Here is a 15,833-nt window from a genome sequence, read left to right as displayed (position 1 = left end):
TTCTGCTTCTTCCAGTACTTTGGGTACTTGCTGCATACTTCTTCTAGTACTTGAGGTGTGGCTTCCTTACTGTCAGGCGCTGTCCTGTACCGTCCGCATCAGGGGGTACACTTGCGCTCTTCCATCGGTTGCCTTTGAATCTTGCTGCTTGCGGTAGACTTTTGACTCTCCCTTACTGTCCAGGGTAATGCTGTCTTCTTCTGCGGTTGCGGTGATCACCTGTGGCCACTAGGCGTCACCTCAGCAGTGATGATGGGTCTCAGTCTTTGTCACCGTCGCTGCAGGCTTGCTTTAGGTGGATTTCGGTGATTGCCCTGTCCAATGCTTGTTTGCTGATTGGATTTTTTTTGGTGCAATGCTCCCCAGTGTCCACTTGATGGCAGTGTAGGCTGTGGCTTCCCTTCAGCAGCAGCTTACATCTAACTTGACTTGCTCTCCTGTTGTTTCTCTTGCTGTTGCAGCTTGTAGGACCAGCTGTCCATGGAGTGTGCAGGAGAGGAGGGGGCTGGAGTCATCGCTGACTAGAGGTAAGTCCCATTTCTTTTCTCTTTTGACTTTGGGGCAGTAGGGCACAAAAGTGTTTATGGTGCGAAGGGGGGGCAGACTCTCTGCATTTTGCCCACCGCTTTACTTGCTGCTGCAGGGCATTGCGTGTATACTTGCAGAGGGGGGGGGGGGGCACTGCTCATTGTTAATGTGGGTGGGCTCCACTTCGTGTTATCAGCTCCCGGCAGCTCTCTGAATCTCGGCATTGGGCTAGCCTCCTGCTGGTTTGCAGCCGCTCCGGTTGCACTGGGGCCACCCAACAGGCTCTGTCCTTGGGGCGGGCACCGTTTGTCAGGAGCTGATCCTCTCGGCCACACTAACGCCCGCGGCTGCCTCCAGGGGTGGTACTCCTCCATTGGCTCTCCTCCCCAGCAGCCTCCCTCAGTGTTCATGCTGTGCAGGCAGACGGGGTAGATTCGCGGTGCAACGGGGCCTCTTTTCCTCTGCTGGTGAAGGGCTCACCTCATGCCTCGGCCCCGCGACGGGCCGCTTCTTCAGTTCAGTTTGCGGTCACTCCATACAGCGAGTGGGCTCCGCTTGTCATGCTCTCTCGCCCGGCAGCTCACCACACGCTGCGGGCATTTTGCGCCTTAGTTCAGTCAACCCGCCACCGCGGCAGCCTCAGTCACTCGCTGCGCGGCGGGGGTACAGGGGACGCTTCGGGCAGGCCACGGGTAGGCTCCGCTGGCCCTGCTGCACTGCACAATTAGTTTCAGCCGCATTGCACCCGGCCGGGCTCCATAATCATGCGGGTGGGCTCCCCTTTCTGTGACAGCGCCCAGCAGCTCTTCACACGCTGCAGGCGCTCTCTTTTAGGTTTATTCACCCCGCCGCCGCAGCCTTAGATCACACACACTGCGCGGCGGGGGAGGGGACGCTGCAGGCAGGTCGCGGGTGGGCTCCGCTGGCCTTGCTTCGTCCGTGGGCCGCCCCTCTCACACTGGCTCCCCTTCGGCCTGCGTGCCTCTTCAGGTGGGGCACGCTGCTGCGGCCGACTCGGGTGGGCTCCGGTCGGTCTGCTTCATTTGGGGGCACAGTTGCGGCCGGTGCAGGTGGGCTCTGTCCGGTTCGCTTTCTCCGGTGAGGTCGGAGGGTTGCGGCGACCGTGGGTGGGCTCCACGTGGTCAGCCCTTTCTCCCCCGGGACGGCCTCGCCGAGGGGCAGTTCACTGCAGGCGTGCGAGGTGGGCTTCCGGTCACCTCTTCATTTGCATAAAGGCCCGGGGCATTGCACACGCCCTACAGGCTTCTTAGCGGCCGGCGCCGATTGTTGCAGGGGTGCCCCTAGGTGGGCAGCATTCTCTCCCCCTTCATCTTTGGCTGTTGCACGCCGGGGGCACAGCCACTCCTCGTTGCCATTGTTGTGTTGGGGGACCTAGGCCCTCATTATGGTAATGACTGGACGCAGACACACACTGGTTGCTGGGTTAATGAGCCACGAGCACGTGCGCTCGGCTCCTTTTATTAACTGTGTCACATGACTCGTGACATCAGTGGTGGGTGGGTGTTAAGTGTAGGTTTACATATTTGAACAACTAGAAAGTGTCCAGCAGGACACAACACCCCTCTTTAAGGCGCTCGCTGCCCCGTGGGCTTAAAACAAAATTCACGCAAAGCCACTGTGGTCCCTGGAGGAAAAAATAAAGAAACAGACTCACAAAGGTAAATAAAAGAGAATATTGACGGGGCAGAGAGACATGAAAGAGAAGGCTGGAGAGACAGGGAGAGGAGAGGGAACACTAGCAGTGGCACGCAAATGACTTGCAGCTGTTGGAAAATAATACTCCATGTTCTAAGAGTTTGTTTCCAGAACTGCCTGTGAAGCCTACTGTGGAGTCCGAGCAGGCATGGCCGTTGCACGGTGGAGCCGTCTGACCTCCGGTGTATCGCCGCGGCCGACGCCTGCCCAGCCGGGCACAGCTCCCCTCTCATCTCTGCTGCCTGTCTTCCTGCTCCCAGCCTCTTTCTGGGTTCCCCTGGTGTCGGGTGTTCCGTGGGTCCTGCCGCAACGTTGTCGATGCCTCTGTGCTTTCTCTGGATGGCCGCTGATGAGCCAGGCTGGGGCTATCTCCTCCTGACCCTCCTGATGCTACGGCCGCTGCTTTTCGCTACCGCTGGCCCGCCTGCCTCACTGGAGGCTTTGGCGGGGATGGGAACTGCGGCGCTGCTCTCCGGGATTTTCTGAGCCTGTCTGTTTCGATCCCTGCCAGTGTGGCGCCGCCTCTGGGTCGGACTCTGCAGCGTCCCATTCTCTAGACTGCTGCCCTGGAGCCTGTGCCGATCTCCCTTCAGCCTGGGAGAATGGATTGGACACTATTGCCACCGCTGCCCGGGACCTGTGCACATGGACGGCACGGCTGTGCTTCGGAGACCGCCTGCCCCCTTTTGTCTGTCTGGCTCCTTTCCCCTTCTTGTTCTTCCTCCGTTGGTTTGGCTCCCTGGTTTTCTTTGGACTTGGCCCTCGTGACTTTTGGACTGGAAACACGTGTGCGCCCTGCCCTTTTGGGACGGCCTCCTGTTGTTGCTCTTTTCCTTGGTCCCCCCTCCGACCCCACTTAATGGAACTCTGCTCTCCTGGTTTTTTGGGTCTTGACCTGAGAAAATCTACTATTTGTATATACATGTATATAGAGATAACTCTAACCACTAGTATATGTAATAGACCTTTGCACTCTCTACCATTCCTATGTGACTCTTAGAGTATATCCATTCGTATCCCTTCCCTATGTATATAGAGATAACTCTAACCACTAGTATATGTAGTAGACCTTTGTACTCTCTACCATTCCTATGTGACTCTTAGAGTTTATCCATATGTATCTCTTCCTTGAGTGACTTTACAACTTGTACATTTGCATTTGTTTTCTGTTTTTATCTCTTCCTTGTGTGACTCTACAACTTGTACATTTGCAATTTTTTCTGTTGTATCTTTTATGTAACTCATGTAATCCTAAGTCCTTATGTATCGCAACTGGTTCTTATGTAAAGCGCTCTGTCATCTTCGGGTAATGTTCTCGCTATAGAAAATCGCATTAAATAAATAAAAACAGGAAGAAAGGTCCTACAGAAAGACAAAGGAAAACATGATTGTTAACAATAAGTATATAAACGGGCTGCACTATCAGACTCAAAACTAACAGGCAAATCGTGTCTTGCTGTGAATACATAATTAAGGGTTGAGTCACATCATAGCTCTGCTGAACAGTAACAAATATCTCTGCATCAGGCACACATCACACTGAGCCATTTCTCCAACACATCCAAGAAATTAACAAGCTGTCAGTACCGCCTCGCTCTTCCACAACTATTGAGTAATGCCCGCTGGGCTCGCTTAGAGTGTCATATAAATCCTTCAGTGGCGACGAGGCAAGGAAGTCTGGCATGAGCTCACGTGAACACCAGCAGGACACAGCATTTAAAGGGACAGAGAGAACAAGCGTGGCAGCGAAGCAGCGAAAGTGAAAGCATTTGTAACCCCACCCAAAACAGATGGCAGGTTGCACACGCTACTGAAGCTCCTCACTTTGGAGCTGGAGAACAGGGTTCGAGCTTTAGCGTGGGCTGCATTATTTAATTATTTAAAAATAAACAGCAATCAGAGTGGAGGCGGAGAGAGACAAATTAAAAAAAATAATACACATGGAGGGGGAGACAGGTACAATTTAAAAAAACATGGTTGAGATGGAGAAATATAGCATCTGAAACCAAGTATAACAAACGATGCAAGGAGGTGGCTCAAAAAGAAAGCTGCTGACTTTGGAGCAGGTAAACAGGGTTCGATCCTCAGTGTGGACTGCATCATTTAAGTGTGATTTAATTATGAATAAATTAAACATAAATAAATACGGTTGGGTAAGTGCAGGAAGCTGCTAAATGTGGAAATGGGAGCAGCAAAGAAAAAAGTTGTCCCTAATTAGAAAGTTAACAGCAGTGTAAGTTAACTGTAGTTGTTCCATGCTGCTTCCCCAAGAAAGGGAAGGAAAAGGAAGTGATGTATTGGACCACAAGCCAACAATCAGCAAGATAAAAACAGCAATGCAAGATTCCACCAATGGCAAGCCACAAATCAAAGACAAATGCAATGGGTGGAGTTTCAGTAGTAATACTGATTACTTGATGCCTCTTAGAGGCAGCGCATGCGCTGCTCTATGCAAGACCTAAAAAGCCTCTCAGGATTGTTTTTGTGCAGAATCCTGCCTACAATACAGCCACCCTTGCACCATGGCATGTAAGTGCCTGCATTGGTGCCAGGCCAACAAAACAGCACCAGGGCAAGGAAAAAGAACAGGAATTAGCCATATTGAATATGTACAGTGCATTCCTGCCCTTTCCCTGCAATGCAGGGCAAAGCAGGAAGGTTCATAAATATGGCCCTCTGTGTACTGGTGTTGGGCTGTGTCACTGCATTCTTATTGGTGGGCATCTCACTCTTTTCTGTATTCGTCAATACGTAATAACTGGTCTGATGGTGACTGATCTTGGCATGTGTCAGTGCATTCTGATAGGTAGACCTGGATCTGGATTCAGTGTGCGCTGCTGCATTCTTGTTGTTTTTTTATTTGTCTTGTCATGTGCCATGTATTGTGATAAGTGGATGTGGTGTTGTTCTATTTCCGTGTAAATGCCCACTCATTGGTGTCCCTGGCTTTGCCCACACTGACACTTCTTCGTGCACTATTAGAAATGATAACCCAGAGTCTGCGAATTTAGGAAGAAGTTGTAGACACACCAAAAATGTTTACTGAGCAGATAGCTTAATCTTTGTGCGCCCTCCCAGTAAACCTACAGTGCTCTAAGGCCTGGAAGGAGAGGGTCTCTAGATAGGGTGGGCGGTCCTCCGGTGGGGGGGGGGCTGAGGCTATGGCCTCCGCCCCCTAGGGGACTGGTGGGCTGTCCAGCTGTGTCTAAGCGGTCTACAGAGCTGGAATGGGAACCCAAAGTAAGCCCTGGCAATGTTTCTAGACCGGCTGCCACCTCGGGAGGGGAGTGCTATTGTGAAGCACTGGTAATTGACAAAACCGGCCCCAGTACTGCTGCTGTGTTACAGGGGCCCATATTGCTGCATCTCTGCAAAACCTGCCCCCAGTAACAAAACAGTCCCCACCACTCCAAAACCGGCCCCACTCTTATGGTATCCAGGGCAAACACCTGATGTATGCTACTGTCTGCTACTGCCAGTCCGGCCCTCGGGGGGGCTGCTTAGTTTCTTCTTACCTTTCTTATTCAGTCCAGCAAGACTGTACAGCGCTGAATCAATTCCATTAATTCTTTGACTATCCTTTGCAACAGAAAAGCAGTCATGATACATAATCAAAAAAGTTAACCTCTATTTCACAAAAAATGCCTTGACTAATATTGCTCACTTTGTGGAGGCTACTGTCTGGACAGTTTATACCAAAAACAACCCTTGAAACCATAGACCTGGGCCTTGCTCTTTCAAGACTTGATTATGGCAACTCACCCCACCCGATTGCCGAAAGTGCACCAGAAGCCAAGTGCTTGACTGGATTACTCACAATGTTGCACATGCCCCAGTGCTGTTCATTGAATGAAGAACTCTGTGTGCCACTCACAAAGGTTTGTGCAGGCCAGTCTTTTTTTGCTATTTTTTTAGTCCAATAAACTTTTTTCTTTTCCCTAAACTTTCCCGTAGGGAGACTCCATAGTTAGGGTGAAGATTTCCCCATGTAAAGGGAACATTAAAATAATTTATGAAGCCTTTCAATAAACTAGTAAATGTGTTATGCTAATAAGTATTGTAAATTGATTGTATATGTTTATTTTAAAATATAACACAAGTAAAAATTGATACTTGACTATTAACCTAATTTTGTATTAAATCTCTAACTAATTTAAATGTAATAAATCACATTAAAATAATTATTTTCCTGGCACTCGATATTAGGAGAACATGGCGGCTGCTAGCTAAATATGGGCGCAAAATCCGTTCTGCTCGCAAAATTTGCGAATTTTTGGCAATTTCGCGATCCGCAAATCTTGAGAAATATGCCAAAAAAATCGCAAATTCACTCGCGGGCGGATATATATATTTTTTTTATGGCCAGCTCACTCAAGGGACCAAAGTTACAGGCACACACGTTCACTGGAGGCAAATCTTCTGGCCCTTTACGCAGCTGCAGTGTAGGAGAAGCACTAAACATTTACCCAACGAAGGAGTATTTACTGATTAGCCAGTAGAAAGTACTCCAGTTGAGTAGAGGTATGGCACAACCGGTGGCATCATCGTGGATAAATATGCAGGCAGGATTTATTCTTGCACAATGCTTCTGTCACAAAAATTAAACCTAAACAGGAAGCACTTACAGATAAAAGCAGGTGCCCGAGTTGAAGCTCTAATTCAGTCGCGCATTATAATCAGCCCAAACAACTAGTAAGCACGGTCCAGGTGTGCTTCCTCCCCATATCTACCGCCTACAATTAGATGTAATCCTTGATGGAGGTCTTTGCATCCACGAGTTTCTCGACCGCAATCCCCGTTTACTTACTGTGACCAGGAGGCTGCTTTCTTCTCATCTGATGCTCTGAACGTTCTCTGACCCTTTATAAACAAGAGGCATGTGAACTCGCATAGAAGCCCCGCCTGTTTGGCCCCGCCACACACACTCTAGGGTATGCAACGTTTTCCCACCGTTTCCTCGCTATGATGGACAGCTCACTCGAGGTACCTCGGCGCCTGTCGGCGCGGTGGCAAAGTTACAGACACACATGTCACATTATTTGTGCAAATAGCAAAAAAATCTGCGAGTTCGCAGATTTTTTTTCCATTTCGCTCAAATTCGCGGATCGCGAATCCGCAAAATTCACCCATACTTACTGCTAGCTAGACGATCACGGCCGCGGGCGCCATTGTGAGGGCAGTTTGGAGGAGGAGAGAGGCAGCTATGTGGTCAGAAAAACGCGTACAAACGCGGATTTTAGAATCAACAGATTACCTGGGTTTTGGGATGATCCTGGATTGTGGCATCTATGAGCCTGGAAGAGACCGGAGGTTGGTTTACGGATCCCAGGGACATGCTGGAGTGAGGCAGTGGGAAAGCTCTGGCAAGCCTGGAAGGCAGGTATCAGAGGTGGTAGAGACAGAACAAGTCAAGCTTCCTGCAGCATGCTGAGGAAGCAAGGGACGGGGCTAGGCTTCTGAGCAAGGCAGCAAGCAAGTTGAAACCGGGTGTGCTGAGCAGGAGAGGGGACAGCACCTGCATATGGAGACAGGAGACATTAAGGAAGGTGAGGCACTCTCCAGGTACATGTTGAGGACCAGAAACATCAGAGGTAAGGCAAATGTACTTCCTATTTCACCGGATTCATTGCCAGAACTATTGCAAGGAGCGAAAATAATTGTAAAAGCATAGCTTGGACGGCAAGGTGGGAGTCTCCAAAGCAAGGGATCAGGAAAGTCCCCAGCAAGGAAAATCAAAGAGGGGAAAAGTACAAAAAAACCTGGGGGCATATTATCAAGGGCAATATCGCCGCTTTAGCTGAACTTTTTCCCGCGAAAGCGGCAATATTTTCATCGCCCTATTAGCAAGCTGTCGCTAACAGCAGTATGCGACAGCTTGTAGGCGAGAGCTGCAGGTTTGGGGCCCGCTTTGCATGTCAGCGATATTTATCGCTAATGATATGCAAAGTGTGCGTACCCAACCTGTTAGCGACTGAAACAGTCGCTAACACAGCTATAGCCTATTAGCAAGGCAGGCGAAGCAACTGAAAAATGTGCGCTAAGCGCGAATATCACCAAATCCTAACGCCTGCTCAGACCACTTCTTAGCCTGTATATCCAATGGGAGGTGGATATTCAAGCTAAGTCCCCATTGGCGATAATGTGTGAATATCACTGGATTTCCAGAGATATTCACGCATTTCGCCGCTTTTGCTGGAAATGTTATCGCATTGAAGATAAACGTTGCTAATAGCACGTTATCTCAGCGAAGATTTCCGGCGATAGCCAGCGATAAAAAAAAATGTGCTAAGCGCATTTAGCGATAATTATTGCTTTTTTTTGATAATATGCCCTCTGTTATTTTACCTTCCAAAGTAAAAATAACCCCCTCACCTAAAGCTTTTTTTTGTGTACTGCCAAGCATGCAAAAAGACGGTGTAGGGGGCTTAAGCCCTAGCATAGAAGAACGTGCACCAGTCACGCCCGGTAGTAGGGCCATGCTAGAGGTCACTGCGGTCAATACAAAAAGTGGCACAAACAGTCCTGGTGGTCTAGGAGAAATAAGTAAATCAACAGATGGTACTACGGTATCTCAGGAAAATATTATAACTGTTCCTTTGAGTAATAGGTATGCAGTACTACCACCACCTGAAGATTCAGGAATTCTGGCCCCAGTAATAAGAGCATCACGGAAAATGCTACATTTATCGTTAGTTGAGCACAATGTTAAAAGAGCGTTGAAACATGGAGCATTGTATATACAGCATGTGATTAATTTGTTTGCATTATCATTAATTTGTAGTGACCCCCGAAGAAGGGCACCTGGAGGCCCGAAATGCATTCGGTTTTTTAACTGCATAATAAACGAACACTTGTGAAGGACTTCTTGCATCCATCGCATTCTTTCATGAAGGCCTGGAACGGCACATTTTGAATGTTAAAGATTGAAAAGTTTTGCACCTCACCCGATTGGTGGATTGAAATAATGAATCAAAACGTTGTGTCAAAGAGTCAAGATATGGATGAAAATGGTTAAAAAATTTATAATGAACTAAGGAGTATTAACATTGAGTGCACGCTACTTTAGCGGCACAAAGCTGTGCATTTGGATATGGGGCTGCGAAGTCCCTCTTCTCTTATGCCCAGTAATAAGAGGGCAGGGACAGTGTAGAGTGGATATAGGAACGTCTGAGGCAAGCAAAGACACAGAAACCTTGTGGGCAAGTATACTATTGGTAAATATTCAAACAACAAAGTTCTGGTAACATTGGGCAACACCCATTTATTCTAAGTGAGACTGGTATAGGGGGTTTCTAACTCAACCCAACAACTGCTACATCAGTTATACAGTCTAATCCAGTCCCCTGTTACCAGATCTTTGTTGTTTGAATATTTAATGATTGGAGGGTGATCTAGCTTGCATTTTCCCTCTGTAGCTCCTTGTTGTTAAAAAGTATACTTTTGGGCCTTAAGAGTGACATAAAGAAGCACTTTGAGATCTCAGAAGCAAACCAGCTAGGCATGAAAGCCTATTGTTTAGAGCTAACGCAGAAGCTGGATGAAGTAACTCTCCGTATAAAGATGTTGGAGGAAGAGGTGGATGCAGTGAAACAGGATGTGGAGAAGAATACATCTGAGATTTCCAAATTAGAAAGGCAAAATCAAATGTTAAGAGAAGACATAGAGAGAGTGTAGAATCTTTCCCGCAGGAACAATCTAAGGCTTTTAAATGTACCTGAAACTGAGGAAGGATCCGATATGAAGGCCTTTATAATTTTGTTGCTACGAAATACAATTTTGAAAGATAAGGGAGAGATAAACCTTGAGTTTGCAGTTCAGAGGTTTCATAGAGAACTCTCCAGTTGTAACCTGCAAAGAACTAAACCTAAGAAGACCTTTGTGAACTTTCTCTCATATACCATCAAAGAAGAGATACTTAACAGGGCTCTGAAAAATGCCCCCTAATTGATAAATTGGTATTCCCTGCTAGTTAGATCTGATTTGTTTAAGGCTACTGAACAGAGGCAGTGGGAATTAGGAGGCAAGATGGAGGAGCTTCGGAAGCTGGGAGCAAAGGTTCAGCTAAAATTCCCCACAATGTAGCGCATTATGTGGAATACCCAAATGCACAATCTCCGGACAGTAGAAGATGTAGAATTATTGATTGACAGGATCAGAAAGGGAGTTACAGCAAAATTATTAATCTAGGGTTTAGGATAGGATAAGTCGCTCTCCTAATTCTTAATATTTCTGAGGAAGATCCCCCCCAATGGTGCACCCATAAGCATTGTTATGCCTAAAAAGATAAGGAGGGTTCCACAGGGAAGGTGTAGGGGGTGGGATGGGAAGGTGGGGGGCAAAGGTGGGGAGCAGTGGGATAAAAAAAGTCCTCAGAACCTTTTAAGCAGGAGAAATCTAACAATGCAGTAAAAAACCATGGCATACAATATGGCTAACAATCCAAGTATTGACATCCTCACATGGAACATGAACAGTCTTAGATCTAAACCTAGACAGAGGAAAGTGATGGAATATCTAAAAAATAGGCAGGCACACATCATGATGTTACAGGAGACACACTAATTAGCTAATGAAAGTAAGGAGCTGTTTGGCAGGTGTGGGTGGGTCCAAAATTACATTGTTTCTGACCAAGCATAATGTTGTAAGGGAGTCGCAATATTGATCAGGAGCGGAAGCGGGATAGAACTCAAGGCATCGAGTACAGATAGCTCAGGTAGATGGGTTTTAGCCCGTTTAAAGTGGGCGGAAAGTGTTTTTATATGTGTTGGGTTTTATGGACCTAACGAGGATGACTCACAGCATATTAATGATTTAGAATTGAGGTTGGGGGATATTTCAGCTCCTGCAATCGTGGATGGGGACTTTAATGTACTGTTGGACCCTGTACTGGATCACTCATCAAGGAGGTAGAGTGCATATGTCTCCAGAATGAGGAATGCTTTGAAAAGTATGATTAGAGATCTTGATTTATTAGATGTGTGGAGACATTCGAGAGGGAAGATGAGGGGGTACACGTATCACAGTACAAAGCACCATCACTTTTCTAGATTAGAATATTTTTTAGTCGATAAATGCATAGCAACTAATATTAAAAAGATTGAGCATCTTCCAGCTAATATTTCAGACCAGTCAGCTCTAATGAAAACCTTACAAGCCCTAGGACCACAACCCCCTAAGAGATGGACTCTAAAGTGTGCCTTACTGTTAGAAAAGGGGATTGAGACAGCTTTGAAAAAGAGGCAGCAGAGTATTTTAACAATAATAAAGGCACTGCCTCCCCAGGAATGATATGGGATGCCTTTAAGCCATATATGTGTGGGTTTCAAAAAAGCCTTACCTGTGCAAAAAATCAAGAAGATAGGGCAGAACTAATGAATATGGAAAAGGAACTCAGGACTCTCAAGGAAGCCTTGTATACTGTAAGTGTGGGAGAGGGAAGGGGGAGGTTAGAAAGAAGGTTAGAAGAGGTCCAACTAGAATTTAAAATCAGGTTAGAATAAAAATGTAAGGCAAGATGGCAAGCGGCAAATATGAAGGAATTCAGGTATGGCGAGAAAGCAGGAGCCTTGTTAGCCTGGAACGCAGAGTAGAAAGATCTAGAAATGAGATAAAGGAGTTGAGGAAAGATTTAGGGGAGAAGCTAGATAGTTGGGAGACTAAGCAGGAACATATAGTTGCACTTGTTTCGCAGCTATACAAGGAAGATGCTGTTCCAGATGCACAAAAGTTAAGAAGCTGGCTTAGCTCTCTTGGCCTCCCTGTTTTGAATGAGGTAGGGGGGAAAATAATGGAAGCTCCAATTATGCAGGAAGAGATTATGGGAGCAATCAAACGATCCAAAAATGTGAAGGCTGCAGGGTTAGATGCTATTCCCTCAGAAGTATATAAAATGGTAATAGAGGAAGAAGTGCCTGTTTAATATGATATACTAGGGTGAGGTGCAGGTCCAAGATTCATGGAAAGATGCCTCTATAATCCTGATACTAAAACCTGCAAAGGACCCGGTCAAACCAGAATCGTATCTGCCGGTATCCCTGCTGAATGCAGACTATAAGAACTTTGTCAGTATTTTAGCAGGGAGCATGTCCAAAGTAGTTCCTCAGCTTATACATGAAGGCCGGAATGAGTTCATCCCTTGGAGACAAATGCACAAATTGACCCAGCAGCTAATAGGGTGCATCAATATAGCCACATCAAGGTCAATCCCCTTGGCAGCAGTTACAATGGATGCCACCAAGGCTTTTGAATGTGTCTGCTGGGAGTATCTATGGGCAGTGATGAAGATCATGGGGTTTGGGCCTCATCTTATAGCTACACTAAAAGCCCTATACCATTGTTCCACAGCTATGATACTTCTTAATGGTGCTCTTACTCAGAATTTTATGATTCTTAGAGGAACAAGACAGGGCTGCTCCATTTTCCCTTTACTGTTCAATATATATATTGAACCATTTGCCCAGATGCTGCGTCAAGATGAGCAGGTCATGGCCTCTCATACAGGAGCATTTGAAAAGAAAATTGCACTATATGTGGATGATCTTATAATTTATACAGCAGATCCCGCTATTACAATCCAAAGGGAAAAGCTATTAGCAGAAGAATACAGGGTCTTTTCAGGATTCTTAGTGAACAAGGAGAAAACTTGGATTATGTGTTGGAATATCCCAGACTGGAGGGGGGTATCCAGAGAGAGATTAGGTATCTGGGAATTAGCTTTGTCAACTTATTACAGGATATCCCCCAGCATAATTTAGAACGGGTTGCAAAGGATATTGACAAATCACTAATGAGTTGGAAGTACCTTCCACTAACATTATATGGAAGGGTAAATTTAATTGGTGTTACTGCCTAGGCTGACATTCATTTGCACATTTTGAACATACAGTATATGCTGTAGATGTACTTTTTTCGCATGTTGAAATGATATTCTACATGTAATGCTTAATTTGTACTAGAATGAGTGAGGGTGCCCAGAACTAACCAGAAGCCCGCAGTTAATGCAATTAATGTTGTTGTGCCCAAAACCAAGACCAAGCAGCCTTTACACTGCTTCACTCTTTTCAGTTCACTACCAGAAGCTTCCTGTCCTTTTATCTTACTCTTACAGGTTCCTCTTTCTCCCTTCCAGGCAGCTTTTCTGTATTTATTTTTTTCCTCTTTCTGGTGTGTGTGTTTTTCCCTTTCTTTCACTTGTTAAATTTCTGATGCAGAAAGATAAGTGCCTGTCCCCAAAAATTAATGCAGGTAACACCCACAGATAACCTCTGTTTCAAAATAAGTACTGGCTAAAGTGAATTTGCACTTGTAGGCCAAGATTTACTAAAGCATTACACCTGGTTTGTTTTTCATTCGTAAGACAAAGCGGATTCAAAGTGTTATGCAGGGATTTACTATTAAATGCAAATCAGCTTTTTGCGTTGAATTGTTTCCCAAAGTAACACAAAGTTGCCCTATGCTCTACCTTGCTTTACTTTGCATTGAAGGGGCACTCTATGGGTGGTATTTGAGGGTTTCCATGTAACCACCCATGGGTTTTGCATCAATGCCCTATTTACACTCATTTGTAGACAGGGATTTTCACCACAATCTTATGCCTTTTCGAGGTCAGCGTAACAAGGAGAATATTTTCATTTGTCTGTGCTTTTCCTACTTTGCATGTGCACGGCTTACTGCAGCAACATACGGACCAGGAAAAGTGTTAAAGGATCGTTTATGAACTGGAAGGGTCCTCTACCAGTACAAAAACTATTCAGTACAGAATGCACACAGACTTGCACTCTGGCATCAGGGTGTGTGCATTAGCACATGGGCACCTAAAGGGCAACAGAGCAGGGAGAGAGGAAAACAGTGCTACATCTTACCCCTAATACACCATATTGTAGCAACCTGTGTGAATGTTTCATAAATCTGGGCTGTAATATTTTCATTTTTTTCCCATGGGGAACAGCATGACCTTACTCCTACACTCCCATTGAATACAGAGGTGTGCCATCGCTAGTCCCACACTGTAAAAGTTCTTACTCTGTACTTTGACTGGAGTAGATTTATGTTAGCTTCCAGGATGGAAAACTAACTGCCGGGGGCATGTAAACATCCAAAAACCTATTGACCTCATGGGTTTTTGCAACCTTTTACAGTTAGAGTTACTCCCTACCCCCAACAGGCCAATCCATATCAATGTAGTTCTTAATGTAATGCTGGTGTACCAGAAAAAAATGTTTTTATAACTTAAATGTAGAAATAAACATTATGCAAGATTTTCTTTTTCCCTGCTGCTACCCAGAATGTCTCTTTATCTCTTGATATGCCAATCTTACACATGCTGACCTTTCACTTTTTATAATATGTATTTATTTCATATACCATAATGTGTGAATGTAGGGGCACTTATGTAGCACTATCCTCAAAAGTGAACAAGGGAGCACTGAATCAGAGGAAAAGAACCCAGGGATATGATTCATGATGGTTTACAATAGAAGCATGGTTACCACTGCCCCCTCTGACCTGCCAGTGTTGGATGTTGTTGTTATCTGCACACGTCCCATTGGTGAAGGGCCCCTGCCCCGGAATGCAGTTTATCAATGTGTTCACTGCATAAGCAATTGCATGGACTGCAAGGTATATGTGGTAAGTGAAGCTCAAATCATTGAGTTCAAACATGGATATGTGCCTTTCATCCATTGTCTCATTTCCTGAGCAGGACACCACTTGTGTTACCAGCTCTTCCTTCTCCACAGATTGAACTGCTTTGTTCTCCAACGATCTGCAGGAAAATGTGTTTTCCCAGAAGTGCCTAAGGAAGATGTCACCCGGAAACCTGCCAGGATGAAGCTGGAGAAGAAAGTCTTTGAAACCTGACATAGGGTTTGTGTATGGCTTTAGACCCAGTGTCCCATTCAGTATTCTCCATGCCTGATGTGTGAGGAATCCTGGAGATATTCCAAAGTATGCAGAAAATATCCAGGTTTTTCCTGTGACGTTGTGATCAGAAATCAATTCCAATAACAACTTCACTTGTGGTGCAGCGCTGTGAATAATGACCACCTTCACGGAGTGTCTTCTTATTACATCAAAAACCCGCCAGACTTTCTCCTTAGAGTACCGAAGGTGAATTTTTTCCATAAAAGCCACACAGCCACCGTTTTCCTCAATTAACATCTTCACCTGCTGGCCTCCCTGCAGGCCCACATCATCATCAGAAATGACCATTCCTACCCAGGTCCAAGCAAAGTGTCCCATTAACTGTGCCAGGGCGATATTCTGAACCGTGTTACCTGGAAGTGTTCGGAGGAAGGACGGAAACTGCAACTTGTCACTTAAGGTGGAAATTGAAGCCGAATGACTGATCTGTCAGAAAATGAAACTAAAGTAAGAAAGTTATTTATGGTAGAAGCTTACAAAAACTCCTAGAAGTACCACATATTAGTCCTTATAAGGTATCAAAAAATGGGTTGGAAACATGAATAATAGAGAAAAAACAAACTGCATTAAACAGAGATTTTTGCTAATATATTATATGAGAAAATAGTACAGCAGTCCAGAAAGCTAAGAATGCTCACCTTGTGACCCAAATCAATCAGGCTCCATAC

General features: G+C 45.7%; 1 protein-coding gene across 1 annotated transcript in view; it reads right to left on the bottom strand.

Annotated features, from left to right (window-relative positions):
• Positions 1 to 15,453, bottom strand: part of LOC147693324 (extracellular calcium-sensing receptor-like) — a 29,328-nt gene extending 13,875 nt beyond the window's left edge. The window contains exon 1 of the mRNA XM_086935930.1: positions 14,749 to 15,453. Within this exon, the coding sequence (XP_086792056.1) occupies positions 14,749 to 15,453 (705 nt within the window). The remainder of the gene's footprint in view (positions 1 to 14,748) is intronic.
• Positions 15,454 to 15,833: the final 380 nt, after the last annotated feature.

This window comes from Lissotriton vulgaris, chromosome 8 (assembly GCF_964263255.1).
Source record: "Lissotriton vulgaris chromosome 8, aLisVul1.2, whole genome shotgun sequence".
NCBI classification, from domain to species: domain Eukaryota; kingdom Metazoa; phylum Chordata; class Amphibia; order Caudata; family Salamandridae; genus Lissotriton; species Lissotriton vulgaris.
This window is presented reverse-complemented; position numbering and strand designations above follow the sequence as displayed.